General features: G+C 42.1%; 1 protein-coding gene across 1 annotated transcript in view; it reads right to left on the minus strand.

Moving 5' to 3' along the window:
• The window catches only part of DGKQ (diacylglycerol kinase theta), an 83,518-nt gene continuing 64,364 nt past the window's right edge, over positions 1-19,154 (minus strand). Inside the window, 9 exon segments of the mRNA XM_085214161.1 lie at positions 1-6,672; positions 6,675-6,702; positions 7,776-7,928; positions 8,977-9,088; positions 10,112-10,258; positions 14,613-14,713; positions 16,128-16,309; positions 17,345-17,493; positions 18,744-18,895. Of these exon segments, the coding sequence (XP_085070287.1) occupies positions 6,605-6,672; positions 6,675-6,702; positions 7,776-7,928; positions 8,977-9,088; positions 10,112-10,258; positions 14,613-14,713; positions 16,128-16,309; positions 17,345-17,493; positions 18,744-18,895 (1,092 nt within the window). The 3' untranslated portion in view covers positions 1-6,604.

Genomic DNA, 19,154 nt, shown 5'->3' on the forward strand with positions numbered 1-19,154 from the left:
TGACCAGGGCAGAACAGAGGTTGTATTTTTCACAGACAAATTCTAGTTATAGATCTCTGGAACTTGTAAATAACATGTAGAATACACAATTTCAAATCAGTGCAAAATGTACAATCAAACACAGACATATTGCAAAATATATACAGAATTACTCTATGAATATAGCTCAAAGAGACAAAGAGATGTTTAAATATACGAGGAAAGCCCAACTTCTATAAATAACTTTCTTTTAAACCAATCAATACATTAGGTATGTCATTTTCTGACAAGTTAGCACAGCATAGTGATTTGCAAGGCAGACACTGAGAAACAAGTTACACTGTTTCTGAGACCAGTGCACAAGTAAAGGTATGGTAATGCATTACTAGTTTGAGGCACACAACGTGAAAACAGCTTTTGAGCACTTGAAAGCTAATACTTAGACCTTATTTTTTTTCCAGAACTATTAAGTGCACAAAGAGTAAGCACTAGACAACAGCTAATCTGTTTAGTGGTCAGCTTACCTCATCTTGTTGGGCCAACCTGATTCGTTGCCAAGGTATTCGAACACTCACAAGAGATGTTATTAGACACATAAAGGCATCTTGATATTAAAATGGCATTTGTTAGAAATCCGCTTGAAGTTGGCCGATTTAAATGACAAGAGGTGAAATGCAGTTATTTAAGCAATAACCAAGCTAGAGTCTGAGAAGAGTTAACGTGTCATAAGAGGGACACTGAAATCTCTAGTGAACGACAAACTCTGTGACGCTTACACTCAAAGCAGAGATGCTCCTATTAATTAGAACTTGCAGCTTCTTCAAGGTATTGATTGCTACTATCTACAACATTGCTAATTCAACTACTTCAAGGATTACTTCTTTTTGGCATGTTCAGAAAGCTAAAGTTATACAGCTATTGCTATGATACAGATCCCCACAATTCTCTTTCAAAATAGCAGTGAAGGCATCATAAGCACCTAAAAGTAACACAATAAATACTAATTCTTCAAGCACCTCTTGCTACCCACTTAGGCAAAATCAGCAGCACAAAGGAAGAGATGCCATGGCTCGGCAAGCTGCAAGTATTCGACACAGGGAAGGATCTGGTTTGAGCCTTATTTCCTTTGGAAAGCAAAGAGACCAATGTGTGGCACATCCTTTGGATAGGGACAGACAGCTGTAAGGGCCAGACGGTCACCAGACCTTTGTACCCCTGCTGTCAGGCACCAGGGCAAGCTCTTTAACTGAGTGATTTGTACTGGGGAAAAGTTCAGGCTGCTACAGCTGGTGTTTACATTTGAAATTGCTGCCAGAAGGGGATATGCACAATGTAAATGAAGCCAGATCTTCTGAAATCAAGTCTGCTCCTAAGCAACACACTTGAGCCAGGGTGACATGTTAAATGAGAGTGTTGCTAGGAGAGCTGAGAAGGGTAGCTACGCCAACACCACTGTCCTACTAAAAATACTTTGCTCTGTGATACATCTTTAATACATTTACTTCAGGGCTTTGGACCAACTTCTTTGACAACACTGAATTGCTTATAAATACTGCCATAAATTATCTTCACAAAAAATAAAGTCAATCTTTTGGAAAACAAGTTCAATAAAACACTTGTAACAGTACAAAGTCTGTCTTATGAATCCACATCAGGAAAGTTGTAACCACATGTAAATCTCTTTAAAGGGACACAACAAAGAGTCTAAACCAAAAGGCAACTATTTCTGTTAACTGTCACAGGAAGCAGAAACAGTGCTTCCAAGATGCAAAAAGGGTGCATGGCATCAACTGATGCGTGTGGGTTTACAATCAGTAGTCACTGTCCTGTAAACACTGAAGCTGCTGGACTGGCTGCAGGTTAAAATCAGTAAATTGCATGTATTTTACTGCATTCTATACACAAAATGTCTACGCTGTTCAACAAAACAGCTAGCAGCAAAGGAACAAGGGCTCTGAGCTGGACCTCTCTTACAAGCCAAGGAAGTGTCAAGTCAGAAAATGCTGACATTATAAATAAACCTTAACATCACTTTCAAAAGCATTATAAAGTCAGACTAACAACCCTAAACCTTAGACTAGCAGCCAATTTGTAATTGTTTAAAAATATACGTGAATTTTCCAGTCAGTTGTGAATACATACTGTGATGTGGGGAAGGTGCCATCTCTCATTCCAACGCAGAGCTCTTGAGAACAGAATCAGAGATAGGAACCAAGGAGCACTGTGGCCAGAGAAGCTCCTGAAGTTTTAAAGAGTTGCATTCTACCAACTTGCATTCACCATTACCTGAAAGTGCATCTTTAGATCTGCAGAATCATCCCCATATTTAGTAAAGAGTACAAACATTGCCATTTTGCTACACCCTAAGCCCATCTAACTTGCCTATCTAACTCTAAGACTATCTAACCTTTTCTGCTAAGTGCAAAAGGTACATGAAATGATACGTGCACTGAAGAACACAAGGTCATTGGCTGAAAACGAGGCGGTGCTGCCCCGCGAATCTCAACTGCTGCTGAACCTTTGCTGCACAGCTGTGAAATGGTTGGAGCAGAAGCTAACACAGAAATGGAAGAACAGCGTGAGCCCATTCCCACACCCTCTGCACACATACAACACCCGGCACTCATGCTTCCGTCACCAGTTTCAGCATAAAGGTCGAGTCCAAAGGGCAGGACAGCAGCTTACCAGGAAGGGAAGATGCACACTTAGTGCCATGGTGGTACAGGAAAGGTACGGGGTGCAGACTGAAGGACTCCTGACTGCTCTTTTGCTATCAGTGCAGGGCTGTGGGCTGGTGGCCATGCAACATATGGCGTATCTGCCCACACACCGTACAACACCCATGCAGCTACATCGGTTCTGTCTCCAACAGACGTCCATTTTCGGTGTCACCACAGTTCATTTTATGTTATCCTCCCACAAAATGAGGTTTCATTTGGTACACAGACAGTAACATGCCAACAGGCTGTGCTGCAAGGTAACACACACACCTTCAGTGACACCACAGAGCTGATACTCAAAACAAGAGCACTACTTGCACTTTGAAAGAGGCAATCTGTGCAGTACTCTGAAGAGGGTAACTATGCAGATTAATGAGCAACGGCTTGCAGCAGTTCTTTTAGTTTTGTTTCTTATTTATATTGACCATACTACAGCTTTTGGCTTTTAAAACACTACAGTAGCCATTTCCATTGATGTTAAACACACTAAAACGATTGAAATGTAGAAAAAACACGAGGCGCTCAGATGGAGCACATGCAGACACTGTACTCTGAACACAGCTGTGCTTTGGCTCTATTGTTGTCATATCATATTAGGAAGTACATGTCCTTTACGTGCTGGCAGCCCAAGAGGGTGCAACAGGAAAGCTGCCCTGCCTCCTGACCACAATGGTGAGAGAAAGGTGCACAAGTGAATGCTATCACAGTGCTGCAACACAGTCAAAGCTGCAAAACCACACTACTACGGGACATTAATAAAGACTGTATTAAGAATGTGTGTGTATGTGTACACGTATATGTAAACATACACACACATAAACAAAGTGTTTTTGATTACAATGAAAGCACCAGCAATTTAAACTTCAAAAACCAAGTCTAAAATTCATGGGAGAAAATAATATCAAATTTTCTGATGCAGTATCTACATCTCAGGGATAACCTTTCAAATTTTGTTCTCCTAATTCAGGACAGAGGCAATGTATTTAAAAGCAGATGTTAACCAGCTGACCACCTACTTGTCTGCTGCACAGACACTTGAAATGCACCATGGCTTCAAGGACCTCTCTCTCTCTCTCCATGCTTGGTAGGATACCAAGTGAGGGATCAGTACTGTGTGTGCTGCACACAGCTGTGGGTGAGAAGACAGGGGATACAAAGAGGATGAAGGAGTATGCCTGAACAGCGCAGCCTGTGCCACTTCCCTGTCTATAGCTGTGGTTTCTGACTGATCAAAACCTGTCTGGGCAGCATGAGCCGCTTTCCTTACTGCCCTGCCTAAAGCTAGGTACTCAGGAAGCACTCATACAGCACTCCTCTTTCCACACAGTTCTCAAAACCATTCATCTGCCCACTGTGATACTAATTGTACTGCCTCTTTATGTTCAATGTAAAGGCTAAGTCAAGATGTTTCATACTAAGTGTAAAGAGTTAGCACCTCTCTTCAAGGAAGCTTTACAGGCTATGAAAATATTAGGCCTTTTGAGATACCCAGCATGATAAAAATGTGGGGGGGAAAAAAAATAAGGAAAAGAAAATTAAGAAAAACAAATGTATGATCCCTTTGATATGCTGGCCTTTACAGTTCCTGAAGCTGCTACAGCTTAACAGAGATGCACAACAGAGTTTCTTCTCTTAAAAATTTTACAAGAGTTTTTCTTTCGCAACTGCTCAGGAATCTATTCTGCCTTCAAAACTACTAAGAATCATTTTATGATGCAGAGAGACAATAAATGCCAAGTGTGTTTTCCTTAAGATACATTTTCATTCCGGCGTGGCGCTCATCTACTTAATCTATTCAAACAACATGTGGGAATCAGTTTATGGTAAAGAGAGAAGAGAAGGAAAGAAGAAAACTGAAAGTCTTTGTATGCATCAGCAGGATCCACCTGGACAGCTGCAAGAACAAGGTTGTATTTGTGTCACCTTGCTACCACAATGCAGCCCTGAATCAGCCTCGTTACAGAGATGGAAAATCCCCACAGAACGATATGTCACAGCATGGGGCCCTCTGATTAAAATACTCTGGCCCAGGAGTTCCATGTTATTTCAGGTAACAGATTCTAAGCAACAGGCAGAGACAGCCAGGCCCCTAACAACAAGCCAAGAACACAAAACGCTGTCAGTTACATGCTGCGGGATGATGTGCGTCTAGAAAAACAGCCAGACAGGTTTATTTATTTGGGCTGTAGAAGACAGTCAGTACCAACAAGCTTAAAAGCTCATCTGTGTTTTCTGTAACAAAAAGTGAAGCTTTTCTCTCCATGTTTGAGTCAGCAATTAGAATGACTATACAGTCTTTCAGCTACCCCAAGGACAAAAAGCAGTTTCTGTGGCTTTCTGGACAACTACTAGCAGCAATGTGTTTAAGATTTCTAACTTATAAGCTTGAAAGCACAGCCTGAAGTACAACATGTTCCTGCTGCTTGGAATGCTGGCACCAGGATGCCACAGGAGCTCCAGTGGATCCTTCCTGTCCAGGTTCTGAAGCAGAGACAATCCCACGTCTAGTGATCAGGAGATGAGGATCCACACTCTCTCCTCCTGCACAGTGCACAATGCGTGAAAGGAAACGTTCAGTTGCTGCAGACCAACATGACTGTGGACGTGGACAGCAGATACGTGTAGTGCAGTACAGGACTAAGCATTTGCTCTAGTTCCAGCCTCTAGCAGGAAGCTATGAAAGAGCTGCTGGATCCCTGCAGCAGCAGCAGGCAGGTAGGCAAAGAGAGTTGATGTCAATCTCACAGAGATGAGAAAGGGCTGAACTCAGAAGAGCACACACATTCATCCCAGGGGGAAGGTAAAGTCACTGAGTCGCTGGGCCCACAGCTGCTAACAACACCCACGAAGTACTTGAAAAAGCTGACTGGGTGAGTTTTCATGACCCACTCTCCTGAACCCTACAGAATGTTACATGCACTTTACAGGCTTCAGTACCTCCTAAAACTCCTGAGTGAAACTACTCCATATTCACTTCAAAGAACACTATATGGTACTTGCTTTACACTAATTAGTTACAAGTCTCGGAGCTTGCTATTAAATAACAGCCCAACAAATCAATGAACATGGGATAATACAAGAAAAGACAGCAAGAAAAGCCTGCTGTTAAAGATAATGCTCTCAGTGATAGAAAATAGTCACTGCAATAGTGCACTACAGGAGTGACCCAGGTATTCTTGTTCCTTTTCTACTTTGGAGTGGTAGCTGCTGAAATTCAAATGCCTTTTAAACAGGCTTTGTTACTAACTTTAACTGATAATGTACTTAAAAGCTGTTTGCCCTTCATCCATTCTGTCCACCTGCTGCTGAAATAAACTGTCTGAAATAGCTGGACTCAACTGTTCTAGTACTTCCTAGCACAACAGCTTTTAGAGAAATCATCTCTCCTGTGTTCTGTATTTTCTCTCTTCTAAGGTAGTGTTGTTTCAGCTGTGTTATTCGGACTGATCCAAGGAGTTCTCAGCAGCTCATGTCTTTGCCTTTTGTACAAAGGTTACTGTAGGTATTAACTTAACAGTTTCATTTATGGAAGGATGCACCAAGTTTTTCTAAGGAACAATTTTCTCAAAGAAAAAGCAGAGAGGACGGAAAGAGTCTGTGAAAGCAGAAGCAGAAATCTTGGCACCTCACAATCTTTGTTTGGCCTTGGTGTCCACATACATAAAAAAACTGGGCAACGGTTTATGGAAGAGCAACCCAAAGAAAACATCTCAAATGAGGCAAGTGGTACATAACAGTTACTTGTAACAACGAGGCACTATCTCTGAAAGACTAAGTAGAACCCAGTACTATCAAAATGTAATGAAGGCACACTCGTAAACAACGCTTCTTCACCAGCTGTCTGCACTCGGTTCTACCAAACTGTCTTTAGTTGTGCTGCACTGGTTCTGAGCCCAGGTCTCCGTTTAGCGTCCTCCTTCGCATACTGACATGCTGTCCACTCTCATCTCTCTCAGGCTTCCAGTTTTTTTTTTTTCTGCTTGGATTTTTTCAACATACGAACCTAAAATACAAAGTTTTTAAAGAAAATGAAGGAGTGGGCAAGTATCTGGAGTAACCTACTAGCAGGTCTAAGACAACTAATACATGAGTAAAGTGTTGAACTGCAAAAAAAAATTAAAATACATAGCTGAGTGAAACACCTACCCTTACAAAGTGCTAGGATTAACTGCTTTTTACATAAAAAAATAGGCCCATGTAAGTATATGTATATAGTGTGTACAGAAGTGTGTATGTGCATATCTATCAATGTACAAGCATATAACTACACATATATACAGGTAACACTGACAGTCACCAACCTTAGGGACAGAAATATTTCTCACTGGAAGGCCAATTTAAGTTTGCACTCTCTCCCTCCCCATCCCCAGCCCTCAGACTTAACATATTCCCAAACATCTGAGGTATGATCCTCTTTCTAACCCATTTTTGCCTACAAGTGCCATTTTTTTGGTAGTTCTCCTCTCCTAGGCTATGTGGTCTCTTCTGCGAATTAAAAAGGTTTCCTTAAGGTTACAGACAAAATGTTTATTTCACAACTTCAATACGAAAATAAAAGTTAATGCTTAGGTAGTTGATACTCCTTTTCTTCTGTATATATACACTGAGATATTAGGAATAAGCAGACACTAATGAACTCAAAAGCCTCTTTCTCTCAAGACTCTCCCCCTCCACTATTCAGTTTTCTCCTTTGTTGCTTTTGGACAGATCTTCCCTCCACCAGCACAGCCAGCAGACTCTTTCACTCTCACTCACTGAGTCCTAACATGGCCCTCATAACTACCATCAGCTTCAGGGCAACTAACACCACCTGCAGATCTCAATAAGGGAAAAAAATGGAGCCATTTGGCTGGGGCTCAGTTTCTACCTTCCTGAACGCAATCCTCATCTGAGCCACGGAGAAGGCCATCAAACAATTCTCTGTAGAAATGACTGTTTGCTTACCCAACAATTACTACACAGTGTTGACTAGCTCTTCTGAAGTTAAGTACCAGAACACAACTGATGAGCAACGTAACAGAATAATGTAACTGAAGGAACAAAGTCAGTTTTTTGAGACAAAGTTTCAGCCATTACCTTTGGTCCTGCAGCAGAAATAATAATCTGTCCTGGGGCTTGAATCCAGGGCTCTCCATCAACTTGAACTGGAATTGGCTTTAGGAGCGTTACACGAAAATATGAGCCCTGGGCTATGCGGATGCCTGAACGAAAACCACTTTGGACTTGACCCTGTTAAGAAGTAAAAGCCAAGATTATCAATCACCCCAATAAACAAGAAGCACAAGTATTACTTCCACTTGAACTGGGCGGATACAATTTTATTCTCACTGATATTTTAAGTTTCAAGTACAAGAACTGCTCAAGCATAGTAGGCACAGGATGCCTTTAAGGATGCAAAATTAATTATTTAAGTTACTTTATGGACAAGAACTCAGTGTATGCGTGCTGCCAGAGGCCAGATTACACAGTGGAGTCCTTTGAACTTTCCTGTTGGCAAAGGAGCACACACTCAGAAAAATCCTGTTTGGTTTTACTTCCCTCCTCCATAAAGTAGTAAATGAATTTAAAACACCTAACAAAGCACGGACTGTGGTGCATGCGGAATTCCAAAATCTGGAAGTACATTATCATAAAACACAGAGAAGGAGTTTTGCCATACTCAACTTCATATTCGTCTTCAACTACTGGATCAGTGTTAACCACAGAACTTTGCTTCTACAATTTGTCCTGGTGAGTATGTACAGATACCAAACATGAAGGCCAAAACTTTAACACAAAAGTAATGCATTCCATAACATCTATGTATGTGTGTATTTGTGTTCCACAGCTACTTATACATGTAACCTCTGAACCATGCTCTTTTCACAAGTTCTTCATAATTCTCATGCTTCTCATGCAGCCATGAGTTTCTTCACTTTCCATTCTGTCTGCTGTTGTCTTACATCTAGATATGGGTCTTCCAAGCAGGCTAACACACAGGCTACCAGGCAGCCCTGCAGCCCAGGAATGAGCACAGCAATTACAGCTAACTCCTGAACATCTGTTTGCAGACAGCTGATGCTGCCATGAATTCTGCTTATGGTCTATAACCATTTCTGTACTACATAACAAGAACCTGAACAAATGATGGTGTAATTCTAGCATTGATGCATACCTCCTAGGACTGTTCACTTCTAAGATGCAGTTTATTATGAAAATAAATCAGTCTGAGAAAAGTGTTTACCAGAGAGGCTCACTGAAACATGTTTCCTCTACTTGCAGCAGAGTGACAACCTACCATGTGAACAACACCAGTGACACCAACAACTTCCAGCAGGCCATCATCAATGCGTGGTTTCTCAAAGCGGTCATCACTGTCAGTGCCCCAGAGATCAGCTCCAGACCCCCAGCTGCACAGAGAACACACACAGTGACCACCCCACCTGGGACCTCTGCTCTGTCAGGATTCAAAAGCTCAGCACTCTGCTCATCTCCACAGGGAGGGAGACTTTGAGCTTTCCTGCACTAAGAGCAAGAAATGCTTTTCTAGAGTTCGGAAGCATTCTGCCGAGATCGCTGAGGAGAGAAAGAAAGTTTTGCATTTTGTGCAGTATTGACCTTCTTCATTCATGTAATTTGCTTGCTCTTTAGGTGCACCGATTGCCCAGTGCTAACCCTGATCTTCTCCACAGCTCTCGCATGCAACATACGCTTGAGTGTGCACATTTCTGTGTGTGTACATAAATACAAGTGAACCACAGAATATCCCACACTGGATGGGACCCACAGGGATCACCATATCCAACTCCTGGCATACGAATGAAAAGATGAAACACCTTCAAAGCAGACTGAAATCATATACAGAGAGGTTTAAGGCTAGAGCATATTTGAAAAAAACCGTATGGCTGCACTAATGCATTGCTGTTATTACACAAATTAAAAAAAAATCACTCTTATCACCAGCAAATTTAAGGAAGTCACATTTCCTACAGCTTTCCCTTTGGTTTCCTGCTGGTGTCTGTGCAGCCTCTGCAACAATGCCAGCATTTCCAGAGATGCGCGCTTTCCACAGCTATCCAGAAAACAGCACCACCAACTCCATACACATCTGTCTCCAGTGATGATACATTTACTAATTACTCTTAGGACACAGGAGAAGTAGCAGATGTACTGGGGTTTGCACTGGGAAAACAAGGCAGTAACACCTTTTATTGGAGCATGATTGTGACTTTTAAAGGGTCAGAAAAAAACACTGTTAGAATGGTGTTGAGACTCCTCGTGCATCACTGCAAGCCCAGAGCTTGGCAGTAACCACAACTACCCTTTAACAATGACCTGCCAGCCCACACTGTGGGGATGCTCAAACAGAAGGCACCGCTGCCACATGTACAGGCAGGTACGTCCCCACAAAGATTACTTTCTCTCATTTTTACCTGGGTATGTTAATAAAAATGAGTCCTTCTATATTTGGTAGCTCCACCTCTCGCTGGTCAACCTGAAGCTTTATGTCCTTATGAAGGTTTCTGGTATGGCTTATCTTCTGCAGCCCAACTTTCACATAAACTCCTTTGTTGTGAAACCTAGGAGCAGACAAGCATCATGTCAACACACACCAGCACTGTTCTCAGCAGGTATGTTTAAAGAGTTCTTCAATTAAAAACCTCTATGAATTCTTTTAGTTTTACTACAGAAAGAAAGCTAAGCCACAAAGTGCTACTTAATACATCTTTTAACTAAGAGAGGAACTGTGCTGTGAAGGCCTGTGGAGATACAGAGATGCAGAGAGGCAATGCCTCTTTGACAAGAGAACTTTTGGGCTGAAAAACTGTAATGCTGATTAGGACCTAGGAGTCTCATGGAACACTTTAAACTGTTTCATCATGCGCTGACAAAATAATCAAAGCACAAAGTTAAGGCACAAACACTTCTGAGTTTGGACTTTACATATTGCTCATTCAGTTAAGCCAGGCTCAGCTGTGGAAACTGAAAATATGCTTTGTAGTGTTAATCAGTGACAGAGCTCTATGGTATCTAATTTTGGAGTAAAAAAAGATGAGGAAGATTTTACGGCATCCCTAGAGATGTCAAAATATTTTAAGAGTTATGTAAACAAACATTGGTCTTTTCTTCTATAATGGAAACATTGAGATACACAGCAACCTTAAAGAGTCTTGAAATAAAAAGCATGAGTTTCCATTATTTGACCCTGTGAGCACTGAGCTGTCACTGGAATCCAACCCACAGAACATCCCTAACATTGTGTCTGAGTTATGTTCGTGTGGTGACGACAGCCAGTTTAGCACGTGGCTTAAAGTCCACTCTCCCGACAGAGACTGTTTAGTTCTTTCAAATTATTATCCTGGGAATGATTCACCGTACACGTTAACAGTCTTAAAAACTACTGAGGCTTAGCTTTCTTACTGATGTAAGAGCATTTGGCATAAGCCTCCACTCCAGACAAGGCTACGAGATGTGTCTATGCTAAAACAGGCTTTGTCTAATTTCTATGTATTAATTACAACTGAAAAATACAGGTAAGAAACAAAGTACTTTATGTACCCCCAAGAGATAAGAACTTCAGTTACATCAAGAGAGAAGCCTGTAGAAACTAAAAGAATACGACAGAGAGCTGTAACTGCAGACACAGTTCTCAATTACGTGACTGCAAAGAAAGTGCTATAGACCTCAGAGTCCACAGGACACGTTGGGTACAGCATCCCATGGCAACAGCAAAGAGCAAAAACTGCCAAAGACCAAAGCCTATCACTAAATTCTTCTGTATGCATTCCGTTTCAGCTAGGAACTGCATCAGGACACAGAGACAAAAAAAAAAGAAAAAGAAAAAAAAAAAAGAAAAAAAAAAAGAGAAAATTAGACTTCTGTAACGTTACCATGCCAAAATCTACCCTGTGGCTTTGAAGGGGGCAGACTTTATGATTAAAAGTTAGCCAGGCTTGGGAGGGTGAACCTTGCACACCCAACTAGACAGAGACACTGCTCTTTTTTGAGCATCCTCACATAGGGCATGATTTGGTGGAAAGAGTGCAAACCAAGGTAATCAGTCTGTTGCTAGCTCTGCTGAACAACAAACTAACTTGCCCACTTGGCAGAAAGAAGCATCATCTCATAAAGTAAACCCGAATATAGTGTGCAGATAGTAGTTTCACCACATTTAATTGGCAAGGTAGGAAAGACCAGTCATCTTTGAAGCACTTTATTTATGCTCACTGGCTTCAAGGTCTGTACTGCGACGTAAGGCTCACACTGCAGCCCTGCTGTGAATGACACTGGGGTGAGGGGGGAGGGCAGGGCCTTCTGTGCAGAGTTATCCCCATGGAGCCGTGAGTCTCTGCGTAAGCTCGGCTGCAACACTTGCACCATTATGTCACCCCAGAATTATTTGGAACGTTCTGGAGTACAGATACTGAGGTAACATCCCACTACTCTGATTAGTGTGGAGACTTGGACTATTCAGCCCCGGAGTGGCCCTTTGGTTTGTTTTTCTGCAAGCATTGCGCTACAGAAACAGCCAACATTCAAATATGAATACTAGGAATGAAGGCAGATGCCCTGATCCTCAGCTTTACACCGTGGGAACACTCTCATAAAAACTGACACTCAACACACAGAAATCACCACTGCCAAAACACCTCGCTGTGTTTGCAACTGATCACCACTGCACTGTGAGCTACCGGACCCAGGAATGGAATCTTCAGCCTGCAAAGGCACTGCACAGCATGATGCCAGGGAGCTCAGAGCTCTCAGAACACTGACCAACCTATGATATCAAATCAGAGAGAGCACACAAGCACGTTTTCTTCCATGCAGACTCCGACTGCACCACCCAACATGTCCCATCTTGCATGCAGCACTGCTTGTGTGACAGCCACTGCTGCACCTGGTGTTTGATCACCATGCTTTTCAGTTAATTCATTGAAAAAAAGAAGTGCGAGCTCATCTGGCTGGCAAGAGTGTGTGCATTTGCATATCCTGAGAAAGGGGAAAGCAAAGTTTTAACAGCCATCATTACAGAGGCTGAAAAGCAGCAATTGTGCCAGCAGCATTAGTCTGCACAAGCTGCTTGTCCCTGCAAAACAATACTTCAGCATCAATTGGTAATTCATAACTTCTTTCTCAGACCCTGAATTACAGAACCATACAGTCTTTCAGATTTGCAAAAAAAAAAAAAAACCCAACCACCAAAGCGCTGTTTTTCCCACATGCTCTCCAAGATATTCTTGCACCATGTCCAAATAGGCATGTTGAAGGTCTGCAAGAGTGACATCAAGTCACTGCCCACTGCACTGCAGATGCTGCACACCATGTGCTGCTAAAGATGAGACAGATTAAAAGCACACAGGGAAATAAAGATCAAAGCATAACTCTTAAATATTCTGTCAGTAAGGAGAACACCAGTATCTTACTCAGCATTTTAGGAGATATATGAGCAACATCTGCATTGATAAAACATGCAAGAAAAGTGAGATCAGAGAAGATTCTAAATAGATGAGACTGGAACACTAAGCAGCTGTAATACTGTTCTGGCAACTGAGAAGATATTGCGAACATAGGGGAATAAAGAGCAGGCAAGAACAATGTCTATGAAGGGTTACTGATTAATTACACAAATGTGATTTTTTTCTCTCATCAGGTTCAGTAATCAAAGGAACAAAAAGAAATGCTGTTACTGATTGCTCTGCATGCTTTTTATCCAAGAATGGCTTGGGCTGGAAGGAACCCCAAGTATCACCAAGTTCCAAGTTTCACTAGCCAACCCTTAGATCAAGTGCTGGATCAGGTTGCCCAGGGCCCCATCCAACTTGGCCTTGAACACCTCCAGGAATGGGGCATCCACAACCTCTCAGGGCAACCTACCCCAGCACCTCACCACCCTATCAGCAAAAACCTTCCCCCTGACATCTAAGTGCCCCCTCTTTTAGTTTAAAACTCCTTTGGTTTTAAAACTATCTTGTCCCATCAAAATCTACCTATGTAAAAATTTGATTTTCCTCCTGTTTATAATCTCCCCTTAAATACTGGAAGGCTGCAATGAGGTTCCTCTGAAACCTTCTTTTCTCCATGCTGAACAAGCCCAGCTCCCTCAGCCTGTCTTTATAGTAGAGGTGCTGCAGCCCTCTGCTCATCTTTGTGGCTCCTCTGGACCCTCTCCAACAGCTCCCTGTCTTTCTTGTACTGGAGGCCCCATACCTGGACGCAGTGCTGCAGATGGGGCCTCACAAGAGCAGAGCAGAGGAGGACGATCACCTCCCTGTCCCTGCTGGCCACCCCTCTGCTGATGGAGCCCAGGACACCATTTGCCTTCTGAGCTGCAAGAGCACACTGCTGGCTCATGGTTAGTTTTCATTCCTAAGCTCTTCTCATCAGGGCAACTCCCAAGGACTTCTTCTCCCAGTCTGCATACAGAGCTGGGATTGCTTTGACCCAAGTACAAAACCTTATTGCTCTGCTTCATTTGTGACTCAGAGATATTTTAAAAATTGTAATGACCAGCATGCAGATACTAACACAGCACTCCATGAGGGTGGGAAACATACAGCGGGCAGCAGCACTGCCTTCTCTCCTGCTAAAGGCTTTCAATGGGATATTTCCACTAACCTGAAATTTTACTGAATTTGACATTGAAGTTATTGGCAAGTAATTACAGTGAATAATAATAATAGGGCTTCCAAAAAACTTATCTTATGTTCTCTCTTGGAACACAAAGGAAAAAAAGAAAAAAAAAGAAAAACAAAAAGCCAAACAAATTGTATGCCTAAGAGTTCATGGCTATTTTAACTCCTGCCTGTTCCAGTTTTGCTTCAAGGAACATTATTTGTGAATACTTGTAGCAAGATTATCAGCCACAGCATAAATTGGAAGTTCTGGGATACTACATAACTTCCCCTTCCTCTTTTTTGTTTTCCCCAGGATTACCTGCTATTAAATTTCCCTGGTTCTTCTTCTCTAGCATGATGAAAGTCCAAGCTCAACTCTGCATCAATGCCAAGACCACAGTAATTGTTCATCTGTACAATCTGTAAAAATAAAATAAAATAAAATAAAAAAGGAAGAATTATTTGTCTTATTTCCTCAAGGCTTACGTTCCTAAATGCAGAGGTTCCAAAACTTCTCAACAAAAGGAAGATCTGTTGATGATTCTTCCAAGTTATTTGCATCTTGACAAATTTAGGAACATTTTCCAGAAAACAGCACTAAAAATAAAGCAGTTGTTTATATGTACTGTCATTATTTCCAAATTATTATGAATTTCAACACTTAATCTTAATTTCAAGAAATGAGTATAATAAGGCAGGCATAAAAATAAATGCAGAAATAAAGCCAACCCAGCTTCTCAAAGTGAAGAAGTTCTACGCAGCAACTACATATAAATTACTAAACACTGACACCACTATTATTTTTGGCAGCAACCTTATGCCACATGAGTTCAGAACTTGACTTCACCTATGCACCTTCAGCTGCATTTTAAACAGCTCCCTATGTAACAACCTCAAGGTTCTGCAGATCTCTATTTTTCCTATTGATCCTTCCTTTGTATGTCAGCTCACTCCACAGCTGTTCTGTGCCAGCCCTTGATTCTCACACCTTTAGTCTTTAGGAAGCAGATCAGGAACACTCAGGGCAGATCCAACCCTTTCTCCACCGAATAAAGTACCCAGAACGCCGGCAGCTTAAGTTCTCCGACCGACACAACGCCTATGATTTTCCAGCAACTGGACAAAAATGTTAGACAAGGACTACCATTATTACAGTTTTCTTTCTTCTTTTTGCTCCCCCTTCTTCTACCCAATTTCTTGATTCTGTCAGGAAATAAAGAGAACCAGTATCCACAAAAGCTCTGAAGTCACCATTAACAATCAACACCTTTATTTTCCTAAGCAGAAACAAGAAATGCAAACCAAGGTTCAGGGCCTTTTCCTCCAAGAATATAAAACAGATGCAGCATACACAGACACACAAAGGCAGTACGATGACAGGAGGATTTACCTCCTCTGTATTTCTGTAACTTACAGTTGTGTTTTGAGCTGTAACAAGAAAGACCAAACTAGTATAATACGCAGCTTTTTGCTCAACACTCCAGTTTCACTAGTCTTATGGGAAGTGCTTGGCTTTCCTTACGTGAGAAATACATTTCTCAAATGCAAATGCAAAGCAAAAAGGCACGCCACTGACATGTATATCTTTACGTTAATGTGCTATCAGATACTTTTTGCCAAGCAATAAAGAAAGGTGTTCTGTGACCAACCATCCCACCAGAACTGAAGAGCTGGATCAAGACGCAGCACTGTCTTCACTAAGAAACAGCTTAGCAAGGCCCAAGCACAGGTAAGTGAGCAATAGGAGATTAACCACGCTAATAACTGCATTCCCTGTGACTCTCAAGGGAACAAGCTTTTCTCAGAGTCAAACCCGAGCCAAACCTTGTCTCACCTTGGGGGGCTCAGGTTCTGCCACGCCATTCTCTGCACCTTCAGCAGGCTCTTCAGCATCCAAAAGAATAGTCCAGCGGTCCATCAGAACGTCGTCTGCTTCATCCACAGAAATCAAAATGGAGTAGGGGTCCTCCCCACTGTAGCCAGCTCCCCAGCGCAAAACTCGTCCTAAGTCATTACCTGGGCAACAACAAAAAGCCCCAAAATACGACAGCGTTTTGTCAGTTAGCTGAAAGCACCAACAACTCCTTCAGCTCTGCTCTATACCTCAAATAACTGTAAAGTGCTCCAAGTAAGTCACGAAAGCAGCACAACCGGACTGAAAAGTTAGTCAACCACAAAACACACCCCAGCATTACGGCTGCCTGTGTGCTTTGTGTCACACAGATATACTGCTTCATTTGAAAAATGCAGTGGAAGAAACCGTTATCAAGACAGCACACAGCTGAGTCCACGAGCCCACAGTGCAGCAGTGGTTGTCAAGGGGAGAATATTTTGGCCTCTCCAAGTGCTATCCACTCAGACACAGCCAGAGCAAAAAAACAGCTCCTTCTCACTCAGGAAGCATCACCAACTGACAAGCAGATCCCCGGCATGCTATCTACAGCAGGCTACCGAGTCCTGGCATCCTCAGCAGCGGTTTGTCAGGCGGATAAATGAAGACAAACCTTCTGGAGGATGAGCAGGCACAAAGCCTCAGGCAGAGATCCAGCTGGATTTCCAGCTGCTGGACCAATGCAGAAGCTGCACGCAGACCAGTCAGCAGCGACATGCTGGGCCACTGAATGCCTCTCCCTGAACCACATCCCAGTTGGGTAACTTCTTCAGAGACAAAATGAAGGGAATATTTACTGAAGACTACATGCGTTTAACCTTGTGGCAGGCACACCTTCAGACTGGGTATGAGAGATCAGATCCACAGTGAACTAGAAAACAAGCTTTTAAAGAATGTGGGTCAGTATCTGCTGAACTCAAACCTGAATATTGCAAGAAAGTAATAGCTAATACAACCCTGAGCTACCTGGGAAGATATTTCTGCTGTCTGCCTCCAAGTCCATGTTCCTATGTTCATTATTTAGAGCTTACGCCTATGACAGTCCCTCTTCCCAGCAATTAGTGCTTCCAAACACAACACAGAAAAGCCACGGAGAATGAAGACAAGGTCTTCAGCATGTACTGAGCAGTCCCCAACCTAGCGCTTGTCCCAGTTCTCACCTGTTCCCAGGGGCAGGATGGCAACAGAAGGCTCTGAGCACACCAGCTTGTGCCTGATCTCCTCCAGTGCACCAAGAACCCAACCCACAGTGCCATCACCTCCGCACACCAGCACTCGGAAAGAGGGGACTTTGGAGAACGTATGAAACCTCCATTCAGAAACAAAGCGAAGGGGAAAAGAAGCATTACAATGCAGCACAAAAAGGCAGTCTCCACCTACGTTATTTAACGTAACCCATTATAGCTGAATTCTTAAAAAAGAGTGAAAACCACACTCTCCTATGACTTTTCGCAGCTGGAGAGCAACTGTTAATCCTTTTTTCCTCACCAAATAGGTCAAATTGTTCATAGTTTCCATCTGAACATCTTAAATCTTTGTAGAGGTTTTGAATTTTTTTTTACTTAGTCATTCCTAAGCTGCCAAGTGTGGAATGTTGATAGGACTTTTTGTTCGTAGTACTATTTTGTTTGTTCTCACTCTTTTTGGCCTTTCATCCTACACAACAGGTCTGCAAAATAATTTCTACTTACATCTCACAGCAAGCAGTAAGCAAGTAGAAGCATTCTGCTGTACATCTACAGAAATACTTCGTGGGTAAAGCAAAATGAACTAACTACCACAGCTGCAGTCTCAACTACACTAGAAACACAACAAACCTACAAAACTCAGCCCAAAAAGTTTGTGCAACTTGTTTAACTTGCTTCCTGCATAAGCCACATTTCTCTCTTGAACACCTTTGTTTTGAAGGTTGAGTCATAAGAGTTCTTTGTTAAAAACTGCACTGCATAACGAGGCTACTCCAAGTAGGCTGCAATCATTGCTGTCAGTTTTATGAAGTGTTAACAAAATGGTGCTGATTAAATCTAGTAATCAGTTACTGCCTCCCTGCAATCACATTACATTCTGTACCTCAGACTGGGAAACGCTGCAGCTGTGATTGGGCAGGCCCGTTAATTCTGCAACTGTGGCCAACTTTCAGGAGTCAAAATAGAAAATTTTATTATACTTCCCTGTTTGTTTCCACGGCATGTTAGAGGAAATAAAAGCAAAAATGAGCATTTTTGTAAGGCAACATGACATTTTTCTTTCTATTTATAAAATATTATTGTTTTCAGTGATAAGTGTATTTGCATTAATTGTAAAGGACATGTGACTTTCCTAGGACTGGGATTTGTTAGACTTGATGAAAGTACATACATCAGGAACTAATCTGTTCTCTATACAGAAAAGGAAAGTCTGTTTAAATACCAGTAAGAACCAGTCTGATTCTCTACTTTGTCGTCCAGGCGAAGAACGGACACAATTAATATCCTTGTAAGAACAGAATCTGATTTGCCTTAAGAAAAAACATCACAAAACAAAGTCACATCAATAACTAGAAAAAATATTACAACATACCCAGGCAAAGGACCACCATTGGTAAGCTCAAAGACCTGATGTGGATTCAGCAGCTTTCTAAAGCAGTACAGCAGATCCCGACCTTTCAGACCACCGCTTTTTGGATTCACAAATACAAGAAGCGGCCAGCAGTTCTGTGGGATCTTGGAAGCCTGAATGAAGAAAAGAAAGGATTAGCCAAAACTGCGACCAGGAAGGAAGATTACTACTGCATCTCAAAAGTATTTCCTAATAATTCCTTGATGCTTAGTAAAAAAAAAAAATCCAAATTCAATACGAAAAAAAAAAAGGACTCAACACCTAGACAATTATCAAAGCTAGCTACTGATTTTGTCTTTCTGGAAGAACGTTTCCTTAATCCACTCCAGCTACGCTCAAACTGTCAGTCTGGCCTAACGTTAACATGAAGGT

Source organism: Meleagris gallopavo, chromosome Z, assembly GCF_905368555.1.
Source record: "Meleagris gallopavo chromosome Z, MGAL_WU_HG_1.1, whole genome shotgun sequence".
In the NCBI taxonomy this organism is placed as follows: domain Eukaryota; kingdom Metazoa; phylum Chordata; class Aves; order Galliformes; family Phasianidae; genus Meleagris; species Meleagris gallopavo.